General features: G+C 48.1%; 1 protein-coding gene across 1 annotated transcript in view; it reads left to right on the top strand.

Moving 5' to 3' along the window:
• The window catches only part of GNA11 (G protein subunit alpha 11), a 33,659-nt gene extending 19,068 nt beyond the window's left edge, over positions 1–14,591 (top strand). Inside the window, exons 3-7 of the mRNA XM_061602210.1 lie at positions 1,467–1,621; positions 3,268–3,396; positions 5,932–6,061; positions 8,186–8,339; positions 10,430–14,591. Coding sequence (XP_061458194.1) covers positions 1,467–1,621; positions 3,268–3,396; positions 5,932–6,061; positions 8,186–8,339; positions 10,430–10,620 — 759 coding nt within the window. The 3' untranslated portion in view covers positions 10,621–14,591. The remainder of the gene's footprint in view (positions 1–1,466; positions 1,622–3,267; positions 3,397–5,931; positions 6,062–8,185; positions 8,340–10,429) is intronic.
• The last annotated feature ends 450 nt before the right edge of the window (positions 14,592–15,041 follow it).

Here is a 15,041-nt window from a genome sequence, read left to right on the forward strand (position 1 = left end):
TGGGGGCTTCCCATGTAGGTATCTGGTTTCCCCCTGTGAGAATATGATGCTGGACTAGATGGGCCGTTGGCCTGATCCAGTGGGCTGTCTTTATGTTCTTTTTAAAATCATCATTAATATAATAATTAATGGGTGGTATTCCTTGCTAGTTCTCCTCAGAGTAGATCCACTGGAGTTAAAAAGACATTACTAACTTACATTCATTAATTTCAGTGGGTCTCCTCTGAGGAGAACTTAGCTGAACGCAACCCAATGTAATTAAATAATTGTTTGATGTATATACTGTTCTTTGTAGAAAACCCCAAACCAGTGTACACACCAGAATGTTAGAATGCAATGGAGTTTATTCAGTGATGGAAGTTAATGGACATGACTGACTTAAGAACCTCAGAAGAGCCCCCTGCTGTGTCAGGCCAGCATCCTGTTCTCACAGTGGCCAGCCAGCTGCATGTGGGGAAACCTGGGTTTATTATTTTCAGTGGGTCCACTCTGACTAGGACTTAGTTGAATGTAACTCAATAAAAACATCATATTAACAAATATAATTTAAATCTACCAATATAATCAAACACACCAACACACACAGCTCGTACTAATACAGCCGTGCGGAAAGGTGTCAAGGTGTACAATAAAACCTCAGTTAACAAAATAGATGCGTTCCTCGACTTCTTTAACAAAGTTTGGTACCAGAAGTTGGAATAACATCGAAAGATTAAGGAGAGCTATAGTTGCTCTTAGATGGTGGGGGCAGTTTCAACAGGGGCTTCAAAGGGTGCCTGCCCGGCACCCACCCACTCCCCTTCTCAATCGTATTGGATCCTTCCCTCCCCAGCCCTGGGAGAAAGCAAGAGATCTCTTTAATAGGAAGCAAAGGCACAGGCTGGTCAGTTTCACCTTAAAGCAAAGGCACAGGTTTGTCAATTTATTGATAGTAAAGCAAAGGCACAGGCTGGTCAGTTTCACCTTAAAGCAGAGGCACAGGCTTGAAAGTTTATATAACAAAGCAAAGCTGGTCAGTTTCACCTTTACAAGAGCCTTTGTTGAAAGGAGCTTTGTTCCTGGAGGATTTGTTAACTGAGGTGTTTTGTATGTTGCCCAGAGTGGCTGGATAGCCAGCCAGATGGGCGACTAAGAAATTCAATAAATAAATAAAATAAAATAAATTACTGTGTAGTGAATTGGCGGGCGGCTAGCCCTGAGTTGGATTTGGGTCCTGACTACTGCTTGCCAGTATGACGCTGCTGTTAAAAGCTATGTGTACACCTGACTTTTGCTTGCTTCATGGCAAGTGCTATCAGAAGGGGATTCACAGCAGTCCGGATTGGATCTCTCTGGCCGTCCCTAGGAGCAGCAAAGGACGATGGGAGCAAAAGGAAGCTCACACTTGGCAGGTGGGTGGGGAGAAGAAGGTTCTTTGGGCACCCCTTTTCAGCTGATCCTGCTTTCTCCTCTGCCCCAAACTGTAGGCCAACGCCCTGCTGATCCGGGAAGTGGATGTAGAAAAGGTCTCGTCCTTTGAACAGCCCTACGTAAGTGCAATTAAGACCTTGTGGAACGACCCGGGGATCCAGGAGTGCTATGACCGGCGGCGAGAGTACCAGCTCTCCGACTCGGCTAAATAGTAAGTAAGCACGTGTGGCTCCCCGTCTCTGTACAGCTCTCCGGGAGGCTGATGCTGTTCTAGTAGTGGCAGCAGATTGGGTTGCTGGGGCCCCTCTTTCTGAAAAATTGTACCTGGCAGCAGTGGGGGGGGGAGAGGAAAGAATGCCATCTTTTTAGTGTTCTTGAATGAATGAATTTGTTTATTTCAGTCGTAGACTGTGAGGAAGGTGATGAGAAGGTTTGAGTGGAGGGAGAATATTTGTTTATGGCGGTGTTTATATGCCACCCTCTCGATACATAGCAGGGTGGTGCACAGCAGTTTAAAACCAACCAAAGCCATACAGTGCCATCATTAATATGACTGGCTGTTACATATGTAGAGAGAGATTCATAACTGGGGGTAGCTGGTGTTTACTGGAACTGGCGGGGCAACAGGCAGGGACCCCCAACAGTAGGCAGAGCCAGAGCCAATGGGAGGCGGAGCCAACTCATTCCAGTTTTGTCTCCGCCTCCCTGCTGAGTTCCACAAGGGACAGCACTGAGACTGAGGAGGGAGAAGCTGGCAGGCAGTGCCCTCACTTGGACTTCCTGGGAGTAAGATGGTGGGCAGGTGAGGGCTGGCTGGCAAACTGAGATGGGGGGTAGTGTCCCATTAGCCCTAATAGACCAGCCTCCACTTTTTTTTTAGCAGTAGCACAATATGACTAAGAAAACGTTGGAGCTGCCTCATGCCCAGTGCTTGCTTCAGTGGAAGAGTGGGGTTGGCAGCGCTGTTGCATCCTCCAGAGATTTCCTATTTCTATCTCTCTGCCCCCCCGAAAAAAACATAAGTTGAGCTAAAAGGCGGAGATTAAGGTGAAGCACTGTGTGGCGCACCTTGGCTGCTCGATCCACCCATCCAAGGCTGAAATCAAATGGGGCGAAACACCCCAGAGTAGATCTCTGCCAGTGTATTGCTGTTCACAGCAGGAAGGAAAAGAGCCCTTGGCATATGCCAGCCCGTAAGGGAGTGGCCCTGCCCTGATTCAAAATTAGGGCCCCCGGGGCTGTGAACTGTTTCCCCAGCCTTTGGCTTCCTCCCCCTTACTTCCGTTGTATTGCTGTTCCTTTGGGGCTTGTTGTCCGTTCCCTGCAGATCTGCATAGACGGTAGGAAGTGGATAGGGGGCGAGGAGAAATAGGCAAGAATGGGGGGGGAGGGATTACCCCTTTGTGGCGTGGGGAGAGCGGAAGTCGAGGTTCTTGGGAGCGCAGGGCCCCTGGGGAGGGACAGCACTGTGCAAGTGTGGGGCTGTGGGGCTAGCCTGCATTGCTTTTCTATGGCCATTTGCGTTTAAGGTGGTGCTTAGTGTTTTGTCATCTGTTTGCCGCCCTGGGCTCCCTTTGAGAGGGAGAGTGGGATATAAATTTAGTGAATAACAATTAGAAGCAAGATAACCTTGCCAGGCCTCAGAGGCAGGGGCCTGTGGTGCTTTTCACGCAGCTCAACATCCTCTTCTCTCTCCCCCGCCTCCAACCAGCAGCGGAAGACGTTGTAAAATAAAGTGGGGTTCCATGTTCACAATGCCCTGCTTTTCAGGGCAGAAGCATCTCGTGTCGCAAGCAAGTTCAGGCCGCCTTCTTCTCTTTCTTGTTGTTGTACCCCTCCCCCACATGTTTCTTGCAGCTACCTTACCGATGTGGATCGTATTGCCATGCCGGGGTACCTCCCAACCCAGCAAGACGTCCTCCGGGTCAGAGTCCCAACCACTGGGATCATAGAATACCCCTTTGACTTAGAGAACATTATCTTCAGGTAACTCCTTTGCGTTTAAGACAGTGTTTAGTGTTTTATCATCTGTTTGCCACCCTGGGCTCCCTTTGGGAGGTTTCTTGTGTTTGTGAACACTTCAGATTTTTTTATATGCCTCTTCCCCCCCCAATGCTCAAATCAGTTTTACAGTGCATCCACCCCAGCCCTCTCTGAAGGCACTGAGTGGTCTTCCGGCTAGTGAGTCACACAGTTGCTACTTCCCATCAATCCTGTTACATGAAGGAGGGGGGAAACAGGCCATGCTGTTGGCAGAAGCAAGGGGAGGAAGGTTTTTCCTTAAATGGACTGCGCTGGGTGCAGCTTGGATCATTGAATGTTTTGCCCCAGTGGGGGACAGCATTCAAGCACTCCTGCACCCTCCCTTGTTGTGGCACAGTCTTGGGAAAGAAGAGGAGCCCTATAGCCGGATCAGGCCGAAAGGGGCCAATCCAGGCTAGCATCCTCTTCTTGTAGTCGCTAACCAGGTGGTCCGAGCGAAAGGCCACCGGCAGGACTTGAGTGTCACAGCAGCAACTCTCCCCACCCGTGTTCTCCAGCAGCAGCTGGTGTTCAGAGGCAGGCTGCCTGTAAGAGCAGCACCTACCATGTGGAACGCTCTGCTTGCTGAGATCAGACAGGCAGCAACTGTGAGGTTTTCCCATTGGTAGGGGGTGTACCTCTTTAGTTAGGCTTTTCCCTGATTGTTGTTAATAATAATACCCCAGGTGCCTTTAATTACAGGATTTGGTTACGGGAATGTTTTTTTACTTACGGTGATGGATTTTTAAACAATTGAATGCGCTGTGTGTTTTAAAAAGCGACTCGCATCACAAAAGTTCCTTTTTAATGGTGATGATAGAAATCCTTTTACAAATCAGATAAATAAATACTGGAGGGTGGCACACACAGTCGTCATGGCGGGTAGCTTTTGATAGGCAGATTCACAGAGGGAAGGCTAAGCCCCCTTTAAAGCCCTCCAAGCCAGTGGGCCATCACCACCTCTTGTGGCAGCGAATGTCATGGTTTCTAAACTGTTGATTGTATTGGCGTGGTCCCAAGTGACTCTGCTAGGCCTCCCCCCCCCCAGCATCCTTTCCACCACTTGTGAAATGGAGGAGCCCTAGATCAGTGTTAGAGCACTTGTAGGACTGAGAGAGACTCCCTGCCTGAAAGCCTGGATAGTGGCTGCCAGTCTGTGTAGGCAATATTGAGCTAGTTGGACCAAGTGTCTGTCTCTGTACAAGGCAGCTTTCTGTGCTCCTGTGAGAAGGTTGCAGGGGACGATGGAAAAGGCCCTTCCCTGACAAAGACCCTGGAGACTCACTACCAATAAGAGTTCCTAATATTGGACTAGATGGAGGATGGGAAACCTCCGGCCCACGGGCCAGATCTAAGCCTGGTGGGGGTCCCAATTTGGCCCTCAAGCTCACTTAACCATATGTGATGTCAGGTAGAGGTGCAGCCAGATCCTCACGGATCTCGATCGCGCAGCCGATCCCTGCAGGAAACAGTCCTGAAACTGCCACCCATCAGCTCATAGACATTCGCTTCAAGCCTGCTGATTGGCAGCTCTAGAGCACCGCGTAGGGCTCTTTGGAGGCCCTGCGTGACGCAGTGGAGTCCTGGCAGTCGTCACCTGGTGTCATTGTGACATCAGGACTCTGCCAGCCTGTCAGATTTGGCCCATGAGGAGGAGGGGAGATCTCAATCTTGCCCACTGGCCAGATCAGGCTCTCCACCCCTGGACTAGGTGGACAAATCGTCCAGGTATAAGGCAACTCCCTGTATTCCTTTTGCATCGGCTCATGAACTTACGGGAAGGAGAGCCTCTGGAAAGCGCAGATACTTTGGTCAGGGAAGACCCTCTGCAGGTTGCACGTCACACACTGGCGTTGCAAGTTGTTGCTGGCAGTTGAGAGACTAGGGCAGTCTGGATTCCACCACCCCCAGCCCGTTGTATACCTGGTTGTGACCAGACACAGTATCTCCAAATACAGATCTCCCTGAAGGCCCCCCTCAAGCATCCCCTGAGTGAAATGGGAGTGGCAACTTCAGTCATTTATCCTTTCCCGTCCTGCAGTGGGAGTGTCTCAGGCCCCTGGTGATGGAAAACGGCCTGTTTCCCAGGTTGCCTTCGCATCCCCTGAGCTACGCTAACAGCTCTCTCCGTGAAAGCACCTCGTTGTGCACAGTGAATTTAATGTACGCAGGAAGCTTGCCAGATGGAGCAAGAGTGTTGGTCCCTCTGGCTCAGTGCTGTCTGCACTGGTTGGCAGCTGATCTTCCAAGCTGTCAGACAGGAGGCTTTCCCTGTGCCGTGTGGAGGTCCCAGGGACTGAAAGCGGGGCCTTCTCCATGCAAAGCATGTGAGCTAGGCCCATTCCTCAGGCAGCGGCAAACACTTTCTCGTTTCTGTGTCTTTCAAAACAACACCTGAGGCCTATTTCTCCTATATTCCAAATATGCTTATGGCTATCATTTCCCCTGTGTGTGAAAGAATATTGAAAACCGCCCCCCCTTTTTTTTTTGTCCCTTCAGAATGGTGGACGTTGGGGGTCAGAGGTCAGAGCGGAGGAAATGGATCCACTGCTTTGAAAACGTCACCTCCATCATGTTCTTAGTAGCTCTTAGCGAATATGACCAAGTTTTGGTGGAGTCGGACAACGAGGTAAGCGAGACTCCCCTTGTAGGTAAGGAATGGCGCTTGGGCCATTTTGCCAGGAAGCGTTGCGAATTCTGCGACTCTCTGTGAGACGTGCTGGGAGGCTGTTGTAACTTTATTTGTTTGTTTAACAGATGGACACGTATCTCCTTCTCCATCCCTGTTCTCTCCCCCTTGCAATATTTGTCCCCTTTCCCTCCCTGCTGCCTGAAACGCTTTGCAGTGACAAGAGGGAAAGAGAGGCAGGCTTGCTTGTTTACTTACTGCATTTACATGGGGAGCTCAAAGCGGTGTACACAGCTCTCTCCCTCTCTTGTAGGAAGTGGTGTGCCAGGAAATACCGGCTGGCCAAAATTAGCCCCCTAGGCCTGCTGGTTTCCCAACCGCCTAAAATAGCAGCAGCCAACATCTTCGCCCTGGGTGGCTGGACTTCCCCAAAATTGGTCTGCTTGAGAGTGGAAGGCTTTGTTCTGGGGCTAACTCAGCGCAGTTTCTCTTCCCCACCCCGCCACCTTTCTCCAGGCCAAAGAACTCAACAGCTGTCCCTTGCAACCTGAAAAGAGAGGAAGCTGTAGGGAGTAAAACATTTTTGTGTGGGAAGTGGCACTTACAGGCCGGAAACGGCACAAGACCCCGGTGGGTGCCCCTCCCAGTCCAAAATGAAGGGGCACCTTGGAGGTCTCTGTGGCGCCAGATGTCTGTGGCAACCTCTCATTTTGTGCCAGCAGCAGCAACAGCACTTCCCATCTGTGCAGGGAGAAGCACGGGCCATAATAAAACTTTGGACAAGGGCCAGAGTGGCCACTGGGCGTCTGAATTGACCATCTGTGCCCTATAGGAAAGCTCTGTGCATTAGTGTGTTCCGCAAGGAACCTGGAGGCTGCAGGATTTCTCTTTTGAAGGCAGCCTTCCCAAACGTCCGGTGTCTCTTTCTGAGCCTGGCAGCCCACACTCGCTTCACTTGAAAGGGCAAGGGACCAGCCCTGTGTGCACACACTCGTAGCACAGGTTTGGCAGCCAGGCACGGTTTGAGCCCTTCCCATTCCTTGCCTTCCCTGACACCTCAATGTGTTAATTTTCTCCTGCAGCTCCTTTTCAAGATACGTTTACTGAGGGAAAAAATGGGATGAAATCTGGGGCGGGCTGGGGGGAGGGACGGAGACAACAAAACCTCTGACCATCTTGAAGAATAGAGAGTATAATGTACACATGCAGAGATCTGTGTTTCAGAAGTAATGCTGCTTAATACAGAGCTTAACAGAGCTTTCCTAGTGCATCCCAGTAGGGTTTCTAAATTTCTTTATTAAAATACCCCAAGGAATTAAGAAAAGCTAACTGCTGGCGGAGGAGGGTTATGTCCCCACCCCTGTTATACCCTGCTCTAACAGAATAGCAAGTTAGAAACAGCTGCCTACAACCATACTCCAGGCTGACCTAGTTGCCATTGCACCAAAAAAATCCCTATTTTCTCTCTTCCCCCCCCCCCCGGTTAAAGAAGTTTAATTGCAGGGTGCTTTGAAAGGCTACCACACCACCCAGTTGCCTGCTCTTCTGCTATGACCTTTGCTCAAAGTTTGGGGTCTGTAGAAGACATAGGTGAAGCCGCCAGTTGATCGCTGGGGTAATTTTCAGCCATCCCTGACTCCCAGTGGTTTTAACAATAGCGGTAACCGAAAGCTCTCCCTCCAACCCACCACCTGTCAGTTAGACGGGTGAAATGAAGAAAGCTGGGGGAGGGAGACTCCTCTGAACTCAGTTCTTCTACTGGAAAGCAAACTATTAATCTGAGCGTGTGCTCTGTTCTGGATTTTAAGTGCATCGGCTCCCCTGCTGAGATGCTTATTTTTTGCACTGGGCTCCTGCTGGTGGATCTCAGCAAAACAGATCCCACAATCATGAGGTCTGCCCACCTGCTCTAAGTAGATATTCTCTCTCTCTCCCCCCGTAGCCCTTAGACTTATCTTTGTACTTGCCAAAAGTCACATTGTCTCTCCCTTGCTTCCTTGACCTGGCGGTACCAGTGGCCAGTGTCCGAGATACATGTTGTTCTTGCACACGTGCCCTGCTGGCGTGTTTAGTCTTTAGCCTGTTGCAACGTTGACACCTTGAAACCCTGTTGTCTTCCTGCAGAACCGGATGGAGGAGAGCAAAGCCCTTTTCCGGACCATAATTACCTATCCCTGGTTCCAGAACTCCTCAGTCATCCTCTTCCTCAATAAGAAAGATTTGTTGGAAGACAAGATCATGTACTCTCACCTCGTGGATTATTTTCCAGAGTTTGATGGTAAGAAAAAAACGTTCTCCGGTCTGTCTTCCGCAGTATCTCAGCTCCTACAATCCTGTTGGTCCTTCTGCCGCAGGGGACTGCCCAGTTGATGGTGAACCATGACAGGGCCTTTTCAGTGGCTGTTCCCCATTTGTGGACACCCCCCCATGATGTGCACCAGTTCCCCTCACTATTAGATTTAAGGAGGAATTTTAAAAAACATTACTGTTTACCTAGGCATTTGATGGCTGAAAGTCCTGTCCCTGGCAACCCTGAAATTATTTGAGAGTAGGTGATTGCTTTTTAGGGGATTTTAAACTGTTTTTAGAAGGCTGTTTTTAAATGTTATAATTTTATTCTTTTAGTATTGACATGTTTGCGACCCTGGGCTCCTTTAGAGGAAGGTGTGGGATATAAATTTAATTACACCTACATTAGTAAAGCAGCCTTCTCCATCAGTGATAGCTGGGACTGATGGAAGTTGTTGTCCAAAGCATCTGGAAAGCACTGGGTTGGTGAAGGCTGCTCTAAACCAAGGGTCAGCAGGTGACTCAGGCCGATGTAGGTTGAGCTGCCTTCCTTATGACTTCTGCCAGAACTAAACTTTCAAGACTTGAGCTATGGGAACAGGCTGTATGTGTGTGTATAGATATATTTAAATACTTCTAGCCACCTTTCTGAGTGAGTCCCTTTCAAGGTGGCTTACCTAACTACTTTAGCAATACAAAAAGCAAAGCATAACTTCAACACACGCCCCATCATTAATAACCAGCAGTAGTCAAAAAAAACAAAGGCATGCAGAGACCATACTGAAAACAATTTGCACAATCCCATCAGCTACAAAAATGCACCACAATTAGAGAAGAGGATTCAACTTTAAACCACTTGAAACAAGCAAGTCTTCAGACAGCTTGCTGGTGCTTTTCCGGAGGTCACCTGGTGGTGAATTTCAAAGCCACAGGGCTCTTTTTGTACGCCAAAAGTTCCAGGTTCCTGGCATCTCCACAGAGGGCTGAGAGGATTCTGTCTGAACCCCCTAAAGGGCCACTTGCCGGAGATGTATCTAGGTAAATGGACTGACTGTCTTGAGACAGTATGAGGTAGCTTCCCACAGTTGCTGGGTCGGGCTGGGCTGGGCAGACAGGCAGACAAAACTAGGGCATAACTGGCATCAGAAGAACCTGCCTGCTTTATCAGGCCAAACGGGCCCCATCTAGTCCAGCTTCCTGTCCTCCCAGTGGCCAACCTGATGCCCCAAATGGGAAGCCCGCAAGCAGGGCTGAGCGCAACAGCAACTCTCCCCTCCTGCAGTTTCCATTGACTGCTATTCAGAAGCATCCTGCTTACAGGCTTCCCTGTGAAGGCATCTGGTCGGACTCTGTGAAAAAGAGAATGGTGGAGTAGATGAGCCTTGAGCCTGATGCATCGGGGCTGCTCTTCGGATAGTAGGATCCCCCTCACTGGGAGGTCACTCAGGTCCTGCATGCTGATTAGGCGGGGCCTACCTGCCACCCTGAGATCCTTCGAGAGGCAACAGCGGCCTATAAATTCAAATACATAAATAATGGCTGGTTCCTTCTCCTTGTCAACAGCCACCCACCCGAACCCTTCTATTTAAATGTATGTATATATTTATTTATAAATCTCAAAGTGGTTCGCAATACTACTTAAAGCCATTAAAATCAAAACGTAACAGTTAAAACGGGTTCCCAAACTGTGGCCTGTGGATCACCAGTGATCTTGCATGCTTCATGAAGGTGGCCTGCAGCGTTCTATGGAATTCAAATCAGAAGACAATAGACGAGAAATAAAAGTACAATTAAGAACTATACATTGTCTAGCACAGTGCACTACAATTGGTTCACCAGACAGAAAAATCATTAGGTGGTCCGCCAAGACCCTCAACAGTTTTCAAGTAGTCTGGAGGGGGGGGCTTTGAGAACCACTGAGGGAAAACATCCAGATAGTGGTATAATTTTCAGCGACAGCAGAAAGGAAAATAAAGAGTGCTCAAATTTGAACAAACACCAGGGTAAACATGAGTTGGAATCTCCTAATTGAAACGCTTGTTCTCCATTCCCCTCCACATCCCCCCCCCCGGTTTGCAGGCCCCCAAAGAGACGCGCAGGCGGCCCGGGAATTCATCCTCAAGATGTTTGTGGATCTAAACCCAGACAGCGACAAAATCATCTACTCTCACTTCACATGTGCCACAGATACGGAAAACATTCGCTTTGTCTTTGCTGCTGTCAAGGACACCATCCTGCAGCTCAACTTGAAGGAATATAACTTAGTCTGACCTTGATTTGCCTGCCCTCTTTTTTTCCTCCCCTGCCCCTCCCACCCCCACCCCACCCCACATCTCCTCGGGAGACCTTTCGTTGTGAAGAAAGTAAGACAAGAGAACCCCATGAATTTAAACAAAACAAAAATTGTACAGGGGGGGGGAATCTTGATTTTTAATGATGTAATGATTGCAAATTGTCTGATCTGTGGAGTGGCAAGGGTTTTTTGGTTCTTGTTTTTGCTCACTGTTACCTTGGAGTCTCATGTCTGCCACACAGAATAGCTAGTGTTCTTTTTCTTTAAACAAATGTGCTTTTATTTCGCAGTTCACATACGGGACACGTTTTCACTCTCACTTTGTTAATTTCCTGCTTTTCTGGTCAACCGTCGAGGCAGCTTCCTCTCGGACTCTCTTGTCGTTTTTGCATTTAGCCCCTTTCTTACTTTTCCTTTCTGTTCCAGTGATACATCTGCAGGCTTTCTGAGCCAAGTTGACGGTGTCTCACTTGGTTCTGGAAGGTGTGGGGCTCTCCTAGTACCCTCGCCTTGCATTGTACAGTTCCTCTGGTGCAACTGGCTGACTGGGTTAGCTTTTCTGCCCATGAGCCTGGTGCATCCTACCGAAAGGGGCATGCGCCAGGGTGTACTTGGATGACATCTTGGAAGGAACAAGAGCTTTCCTCTACCAGTTGCTTCAAACAAGCCATCTGTTTTCTTCCCTCATTTCTTCCCCCCCCCTTTACCAATTATGAAAGTTAGATTGAGACTGTGATTATTTTTTTTAAATTATTCTATACATAATTTGCTACATATGCTGTACTTTTTTTTTGTTTGTTCATAGAGTACAAACAAAGCAATAGCTAATGAGCCTGGGGGAAGTGCCTGGTTGTTGTTGTCATCATTATTTTGTTTCATTTTTAAGAGAAAGTAAGCTCACTTTAGTGAATCTTCTTACCCCAGTGTGAGGAGTTATTGTTTCAAAAGGGAGTGGTGGAGCCTGAATCCTGCAGTAGATTTTGGACTGGAAGAAAGATCCAGAGGTTCAGATTCATTCTCCTAGATCTTTTGCTTGTGTGTGTTATTCCAACAACTGCTTGGGTTTATTCAGACCCAACACACACCCCTACACTGAAACGTGGTGATCCTTCAGGGGGAAAAGCGAAGTGGGAAGTTACGTGGCGTTCAGAGGCTTCTTCACATACCTTGCGAGAAAGTTCTAGGGAAGGGGTTGAACGCTGTCTGCAACTTATTGCAGCTCCTCTTGAACTACATTGCCATGGCTTGCGTGAGTATTAGCTGCTACTTATCCTCCCCTTAAACTTTGGAAGGCTTTGTTCTACCAGAAACATCTGCACGGATATTTATTCCGGGCCGGAAGTGGGGGGCCCAGTGCACCCGTTGGTGCGTATGTGTGCATTTGTGGGGCTGGGGTGGGGGGGGAAGGCCTGCAGCAGTTCAAATCCAGCAAAGGTGAATCTGCTTTGGCTGAGATGGCATTTTTAACTTTCAAAGCGAGCCAGATGAAAGGTCCCAGCTCTGGATTCTCAAGTGCCAAAATGCATTCCTTTGAAGCCAGTGGGAGGCGATGCCAAAAAAAGGGAAAGGACAAGAAATTCTTGCTGGTCCATACGGAAGGAGATTTGCCACAGGACTCAGTGAGTAACTTTTGGGAGGATAGGTGAGCTTTTCAAATGTGCCCTCTGGACACAGGAAGTCCAGACAACACTAACGTGTCTTTAGGGGTGCTCACAGCTGGTTTCTCAGATGCTCCAGAAGGCAGCCAGAGATATATATGTATTTTTTTAAGCCAGCTGCCACAAAATGAGCTGGCAAAGGGAGTGTCAAATATGCTTTTAACGTCGCGTAGGACAACACTAGTTAAACTTCCTTGCACAAGACGTACAATGGGACTCTTCCTGGATACGTTTTGGCCTTTACACTACCAAAATCCTAATTGCACATGAATTACCTGCAGCATTCCATTTTTGGGGGGGGGGGAGGTGGCGAGGTGGCGAGGTGAGGTGCTGCCTCCAGGTTTTTCTGGGGCCGCTCCATGTCATGGAACACTACAGAAGAAAGCAAAAGCAAGCCACTATTTTATTTTATTTTTTTGGGAAGGGGATTCCTGGCTTCTCTTGCACATCCAGCAACATGAGCCTGATGCGTTCATGATTTGGGAGGCCAACTCGTGGTAGGAATCCCACGCCAAGAGATCCTGTTGGGTTGGTGGTAGATGTGGGGTTGAGCAGTCTGCTTTCTAAAATAAACAACATTCCTGATTTGTCTAAATGTTTTTGGGGACGATTATGAGGGAGGGTGGGGCTTCCCTGCTTAGACTGTGTTGATTTTGTGTTCTTGGCAAAAGACACCCCCGTGCTTGCTGTCTTCTGCAAGGAAAGTTCTGTATTCGCAAATGTGCCATGGTTCCTCTCAACATCGTTCACCTGCGATACCTTCTTAACGCTCCTTCCTTGTACATCTTGATCTGCATTGTCCACTGCAGTCATTGGACCTGTACCTGTCAGATGCAGGAGTCTAGAAAGCCAACTCCTTGAGCAACGTCTCTTGTAGTGACTCTTTTGAGGAAGGCCCTCTCTGCCTGAATCTGGCTCGGTGTATCGAATGCTGGCCCCCTTGCCAGCGGTTGGCTTTACACAGAGGAAGTTATTGGATGGGCTCTGCACCAGTTTCGTGGGTTTGACAACGCACTCGTTCTGGAGAAGATACTAGTTCTTGCAAGTGACCTCCAGGGCCCTCGTGGAGCCACCTTTTACGGACCAGCTTTTGGGGTGGAAATTCCCCATCTCCCCCCCGGCCCAGCAGTCGCTTGCTCTCAATGTGCCAAAGCCACGCAGGGCAGCCTCTCCTCCGCCCGCCACCAACCTGCTCGTGCCGATGGGAGCTGGCTGAGGTTTCAGAAGTGCCAGTAACTAGGACCCAGAATTCTCAAGATCACCCATGTGGAGGAGAGATGAAGTTGAAATGAAGAAGCGAATCTGTTGACCAACTTCTGATCACAGCGCACTTTAATCAGACAGAAAGTCCTACTGAAGACTCCATAGCCTGCTCTCAGACCCTTCATGTCCATCCTTTACTGTACGCAGGGAGAGGATCATGAAAGGAAACGCATCATTCCATTTCCTGGTAGAGCTTCAAAATGATTGTCTGCTGCAAGCCACTGCCCCTTCCTCTCTTCAGCCGCTTCTTCCTTTTCCTCTCCCCACCCAGAAATGAATTATTCAAGCTTTCATTGCCTGCAGTTGTGTGTTTAGGTTCCCCCCCCATAACTACTTTTAAAATGCTTTCTCCTCCCCCCCTTATTTTGGTGGGCGTGCTGGCCATTAATTGTATTGTGCTTCACCAGAAACGAAGGTTGTTTTGAGTCCAGCAGAGGTTCAAGTCTGTAACTCAGTACTCCGTGAGTGTGTGTGCGTGCCTGTGCATCTGTGTCTTTGTATTTTTTAAGCGTTTATGGTTTGTGCCAATGCCCTCATTCTTTTTTTTTTTCCTTTAGTACCAGAGACTCTTTTACAAGTACCAGTGTGGTGAAAAAAAAATTTATTTGGTTATACTTGTATATTATAAGAGATCCTGATTTAACAGAAGAAGAAAAAAACATTTACACATTATCCTATTTAAAAAGAACGAAAACGACTATATAAAAAAATGCTGTTTGTTTTTTTTTTTAAAAAAGACTTTGTCATTTTGAAATTGCATGTGGTGTTTAATGCGTGAGGGCGGGGGTGGGCGGGAGGGGATTCTGACTCACGTGGCCCGGGATAGATTTTTGCCCCACATTTTTGCCTGTCAACACACTCTCTCTGTGTGTCTCTTTCTCCAGTCTGTAAGGCAAAATTGGGGCCTTCCCGGAACCCTGCAGTTCTCTCATCTCCTGGGTGCTGCCCCTTGTTGTTTAGAAATACCTGATGGAAATTGATTTTCATATCTTTCTCCTGAATAAAATTGTTTGAAATTGGAATAAAACTTGTTCCTTACAAAAAAAAAAAAAACCACCTACTTCTCTGCCTGTTTTTTTCCTGGATTCTGACTTGGATACAGTTGAGACTGAAGTAGTTCCTCTAGGGATTTCTTTTTAACTTCAGCAATTACGTCATCTGGTGTTAGGGCTGGGGGAGAAACTCACTTTGTTTTGCATTTGAAGCTGAATCCATCAAATTGGCACTTTCGGAAACAATTTGAGAACCGGAAACACGGGCACCCTTTGAAATTTGGACGTACAGTGCCTTGCAAAAGTAGTCAGACCCATGACCGATGCTCTCATATTACTGAATTATAAATGGTACATTGTAATTCTGTTCTGTATGATATTTTATTTTGAAACACTGAAACCCAAAATCAATTATTGTAAGGTGACACTGGTTTTTTGTTGGGAAATGGCATGGATACCATGACTGTTGGAAGTCCTTTATCTGC

This window comes from Rhineura floridana, chromosome 18, assembly GCF_030035675.1.
Source record: "Rhineura floridana isolate rRhiFlo1 chromosome 18, rRhiFlo1.hap2, whole genome shotgun sequence".
Lineage (NCBI taxonomy): Eukaryota > Metazoa > Chordata > Lepidosauria > Squamata > Rhineuridae > Rhineura > Rhineura floridana.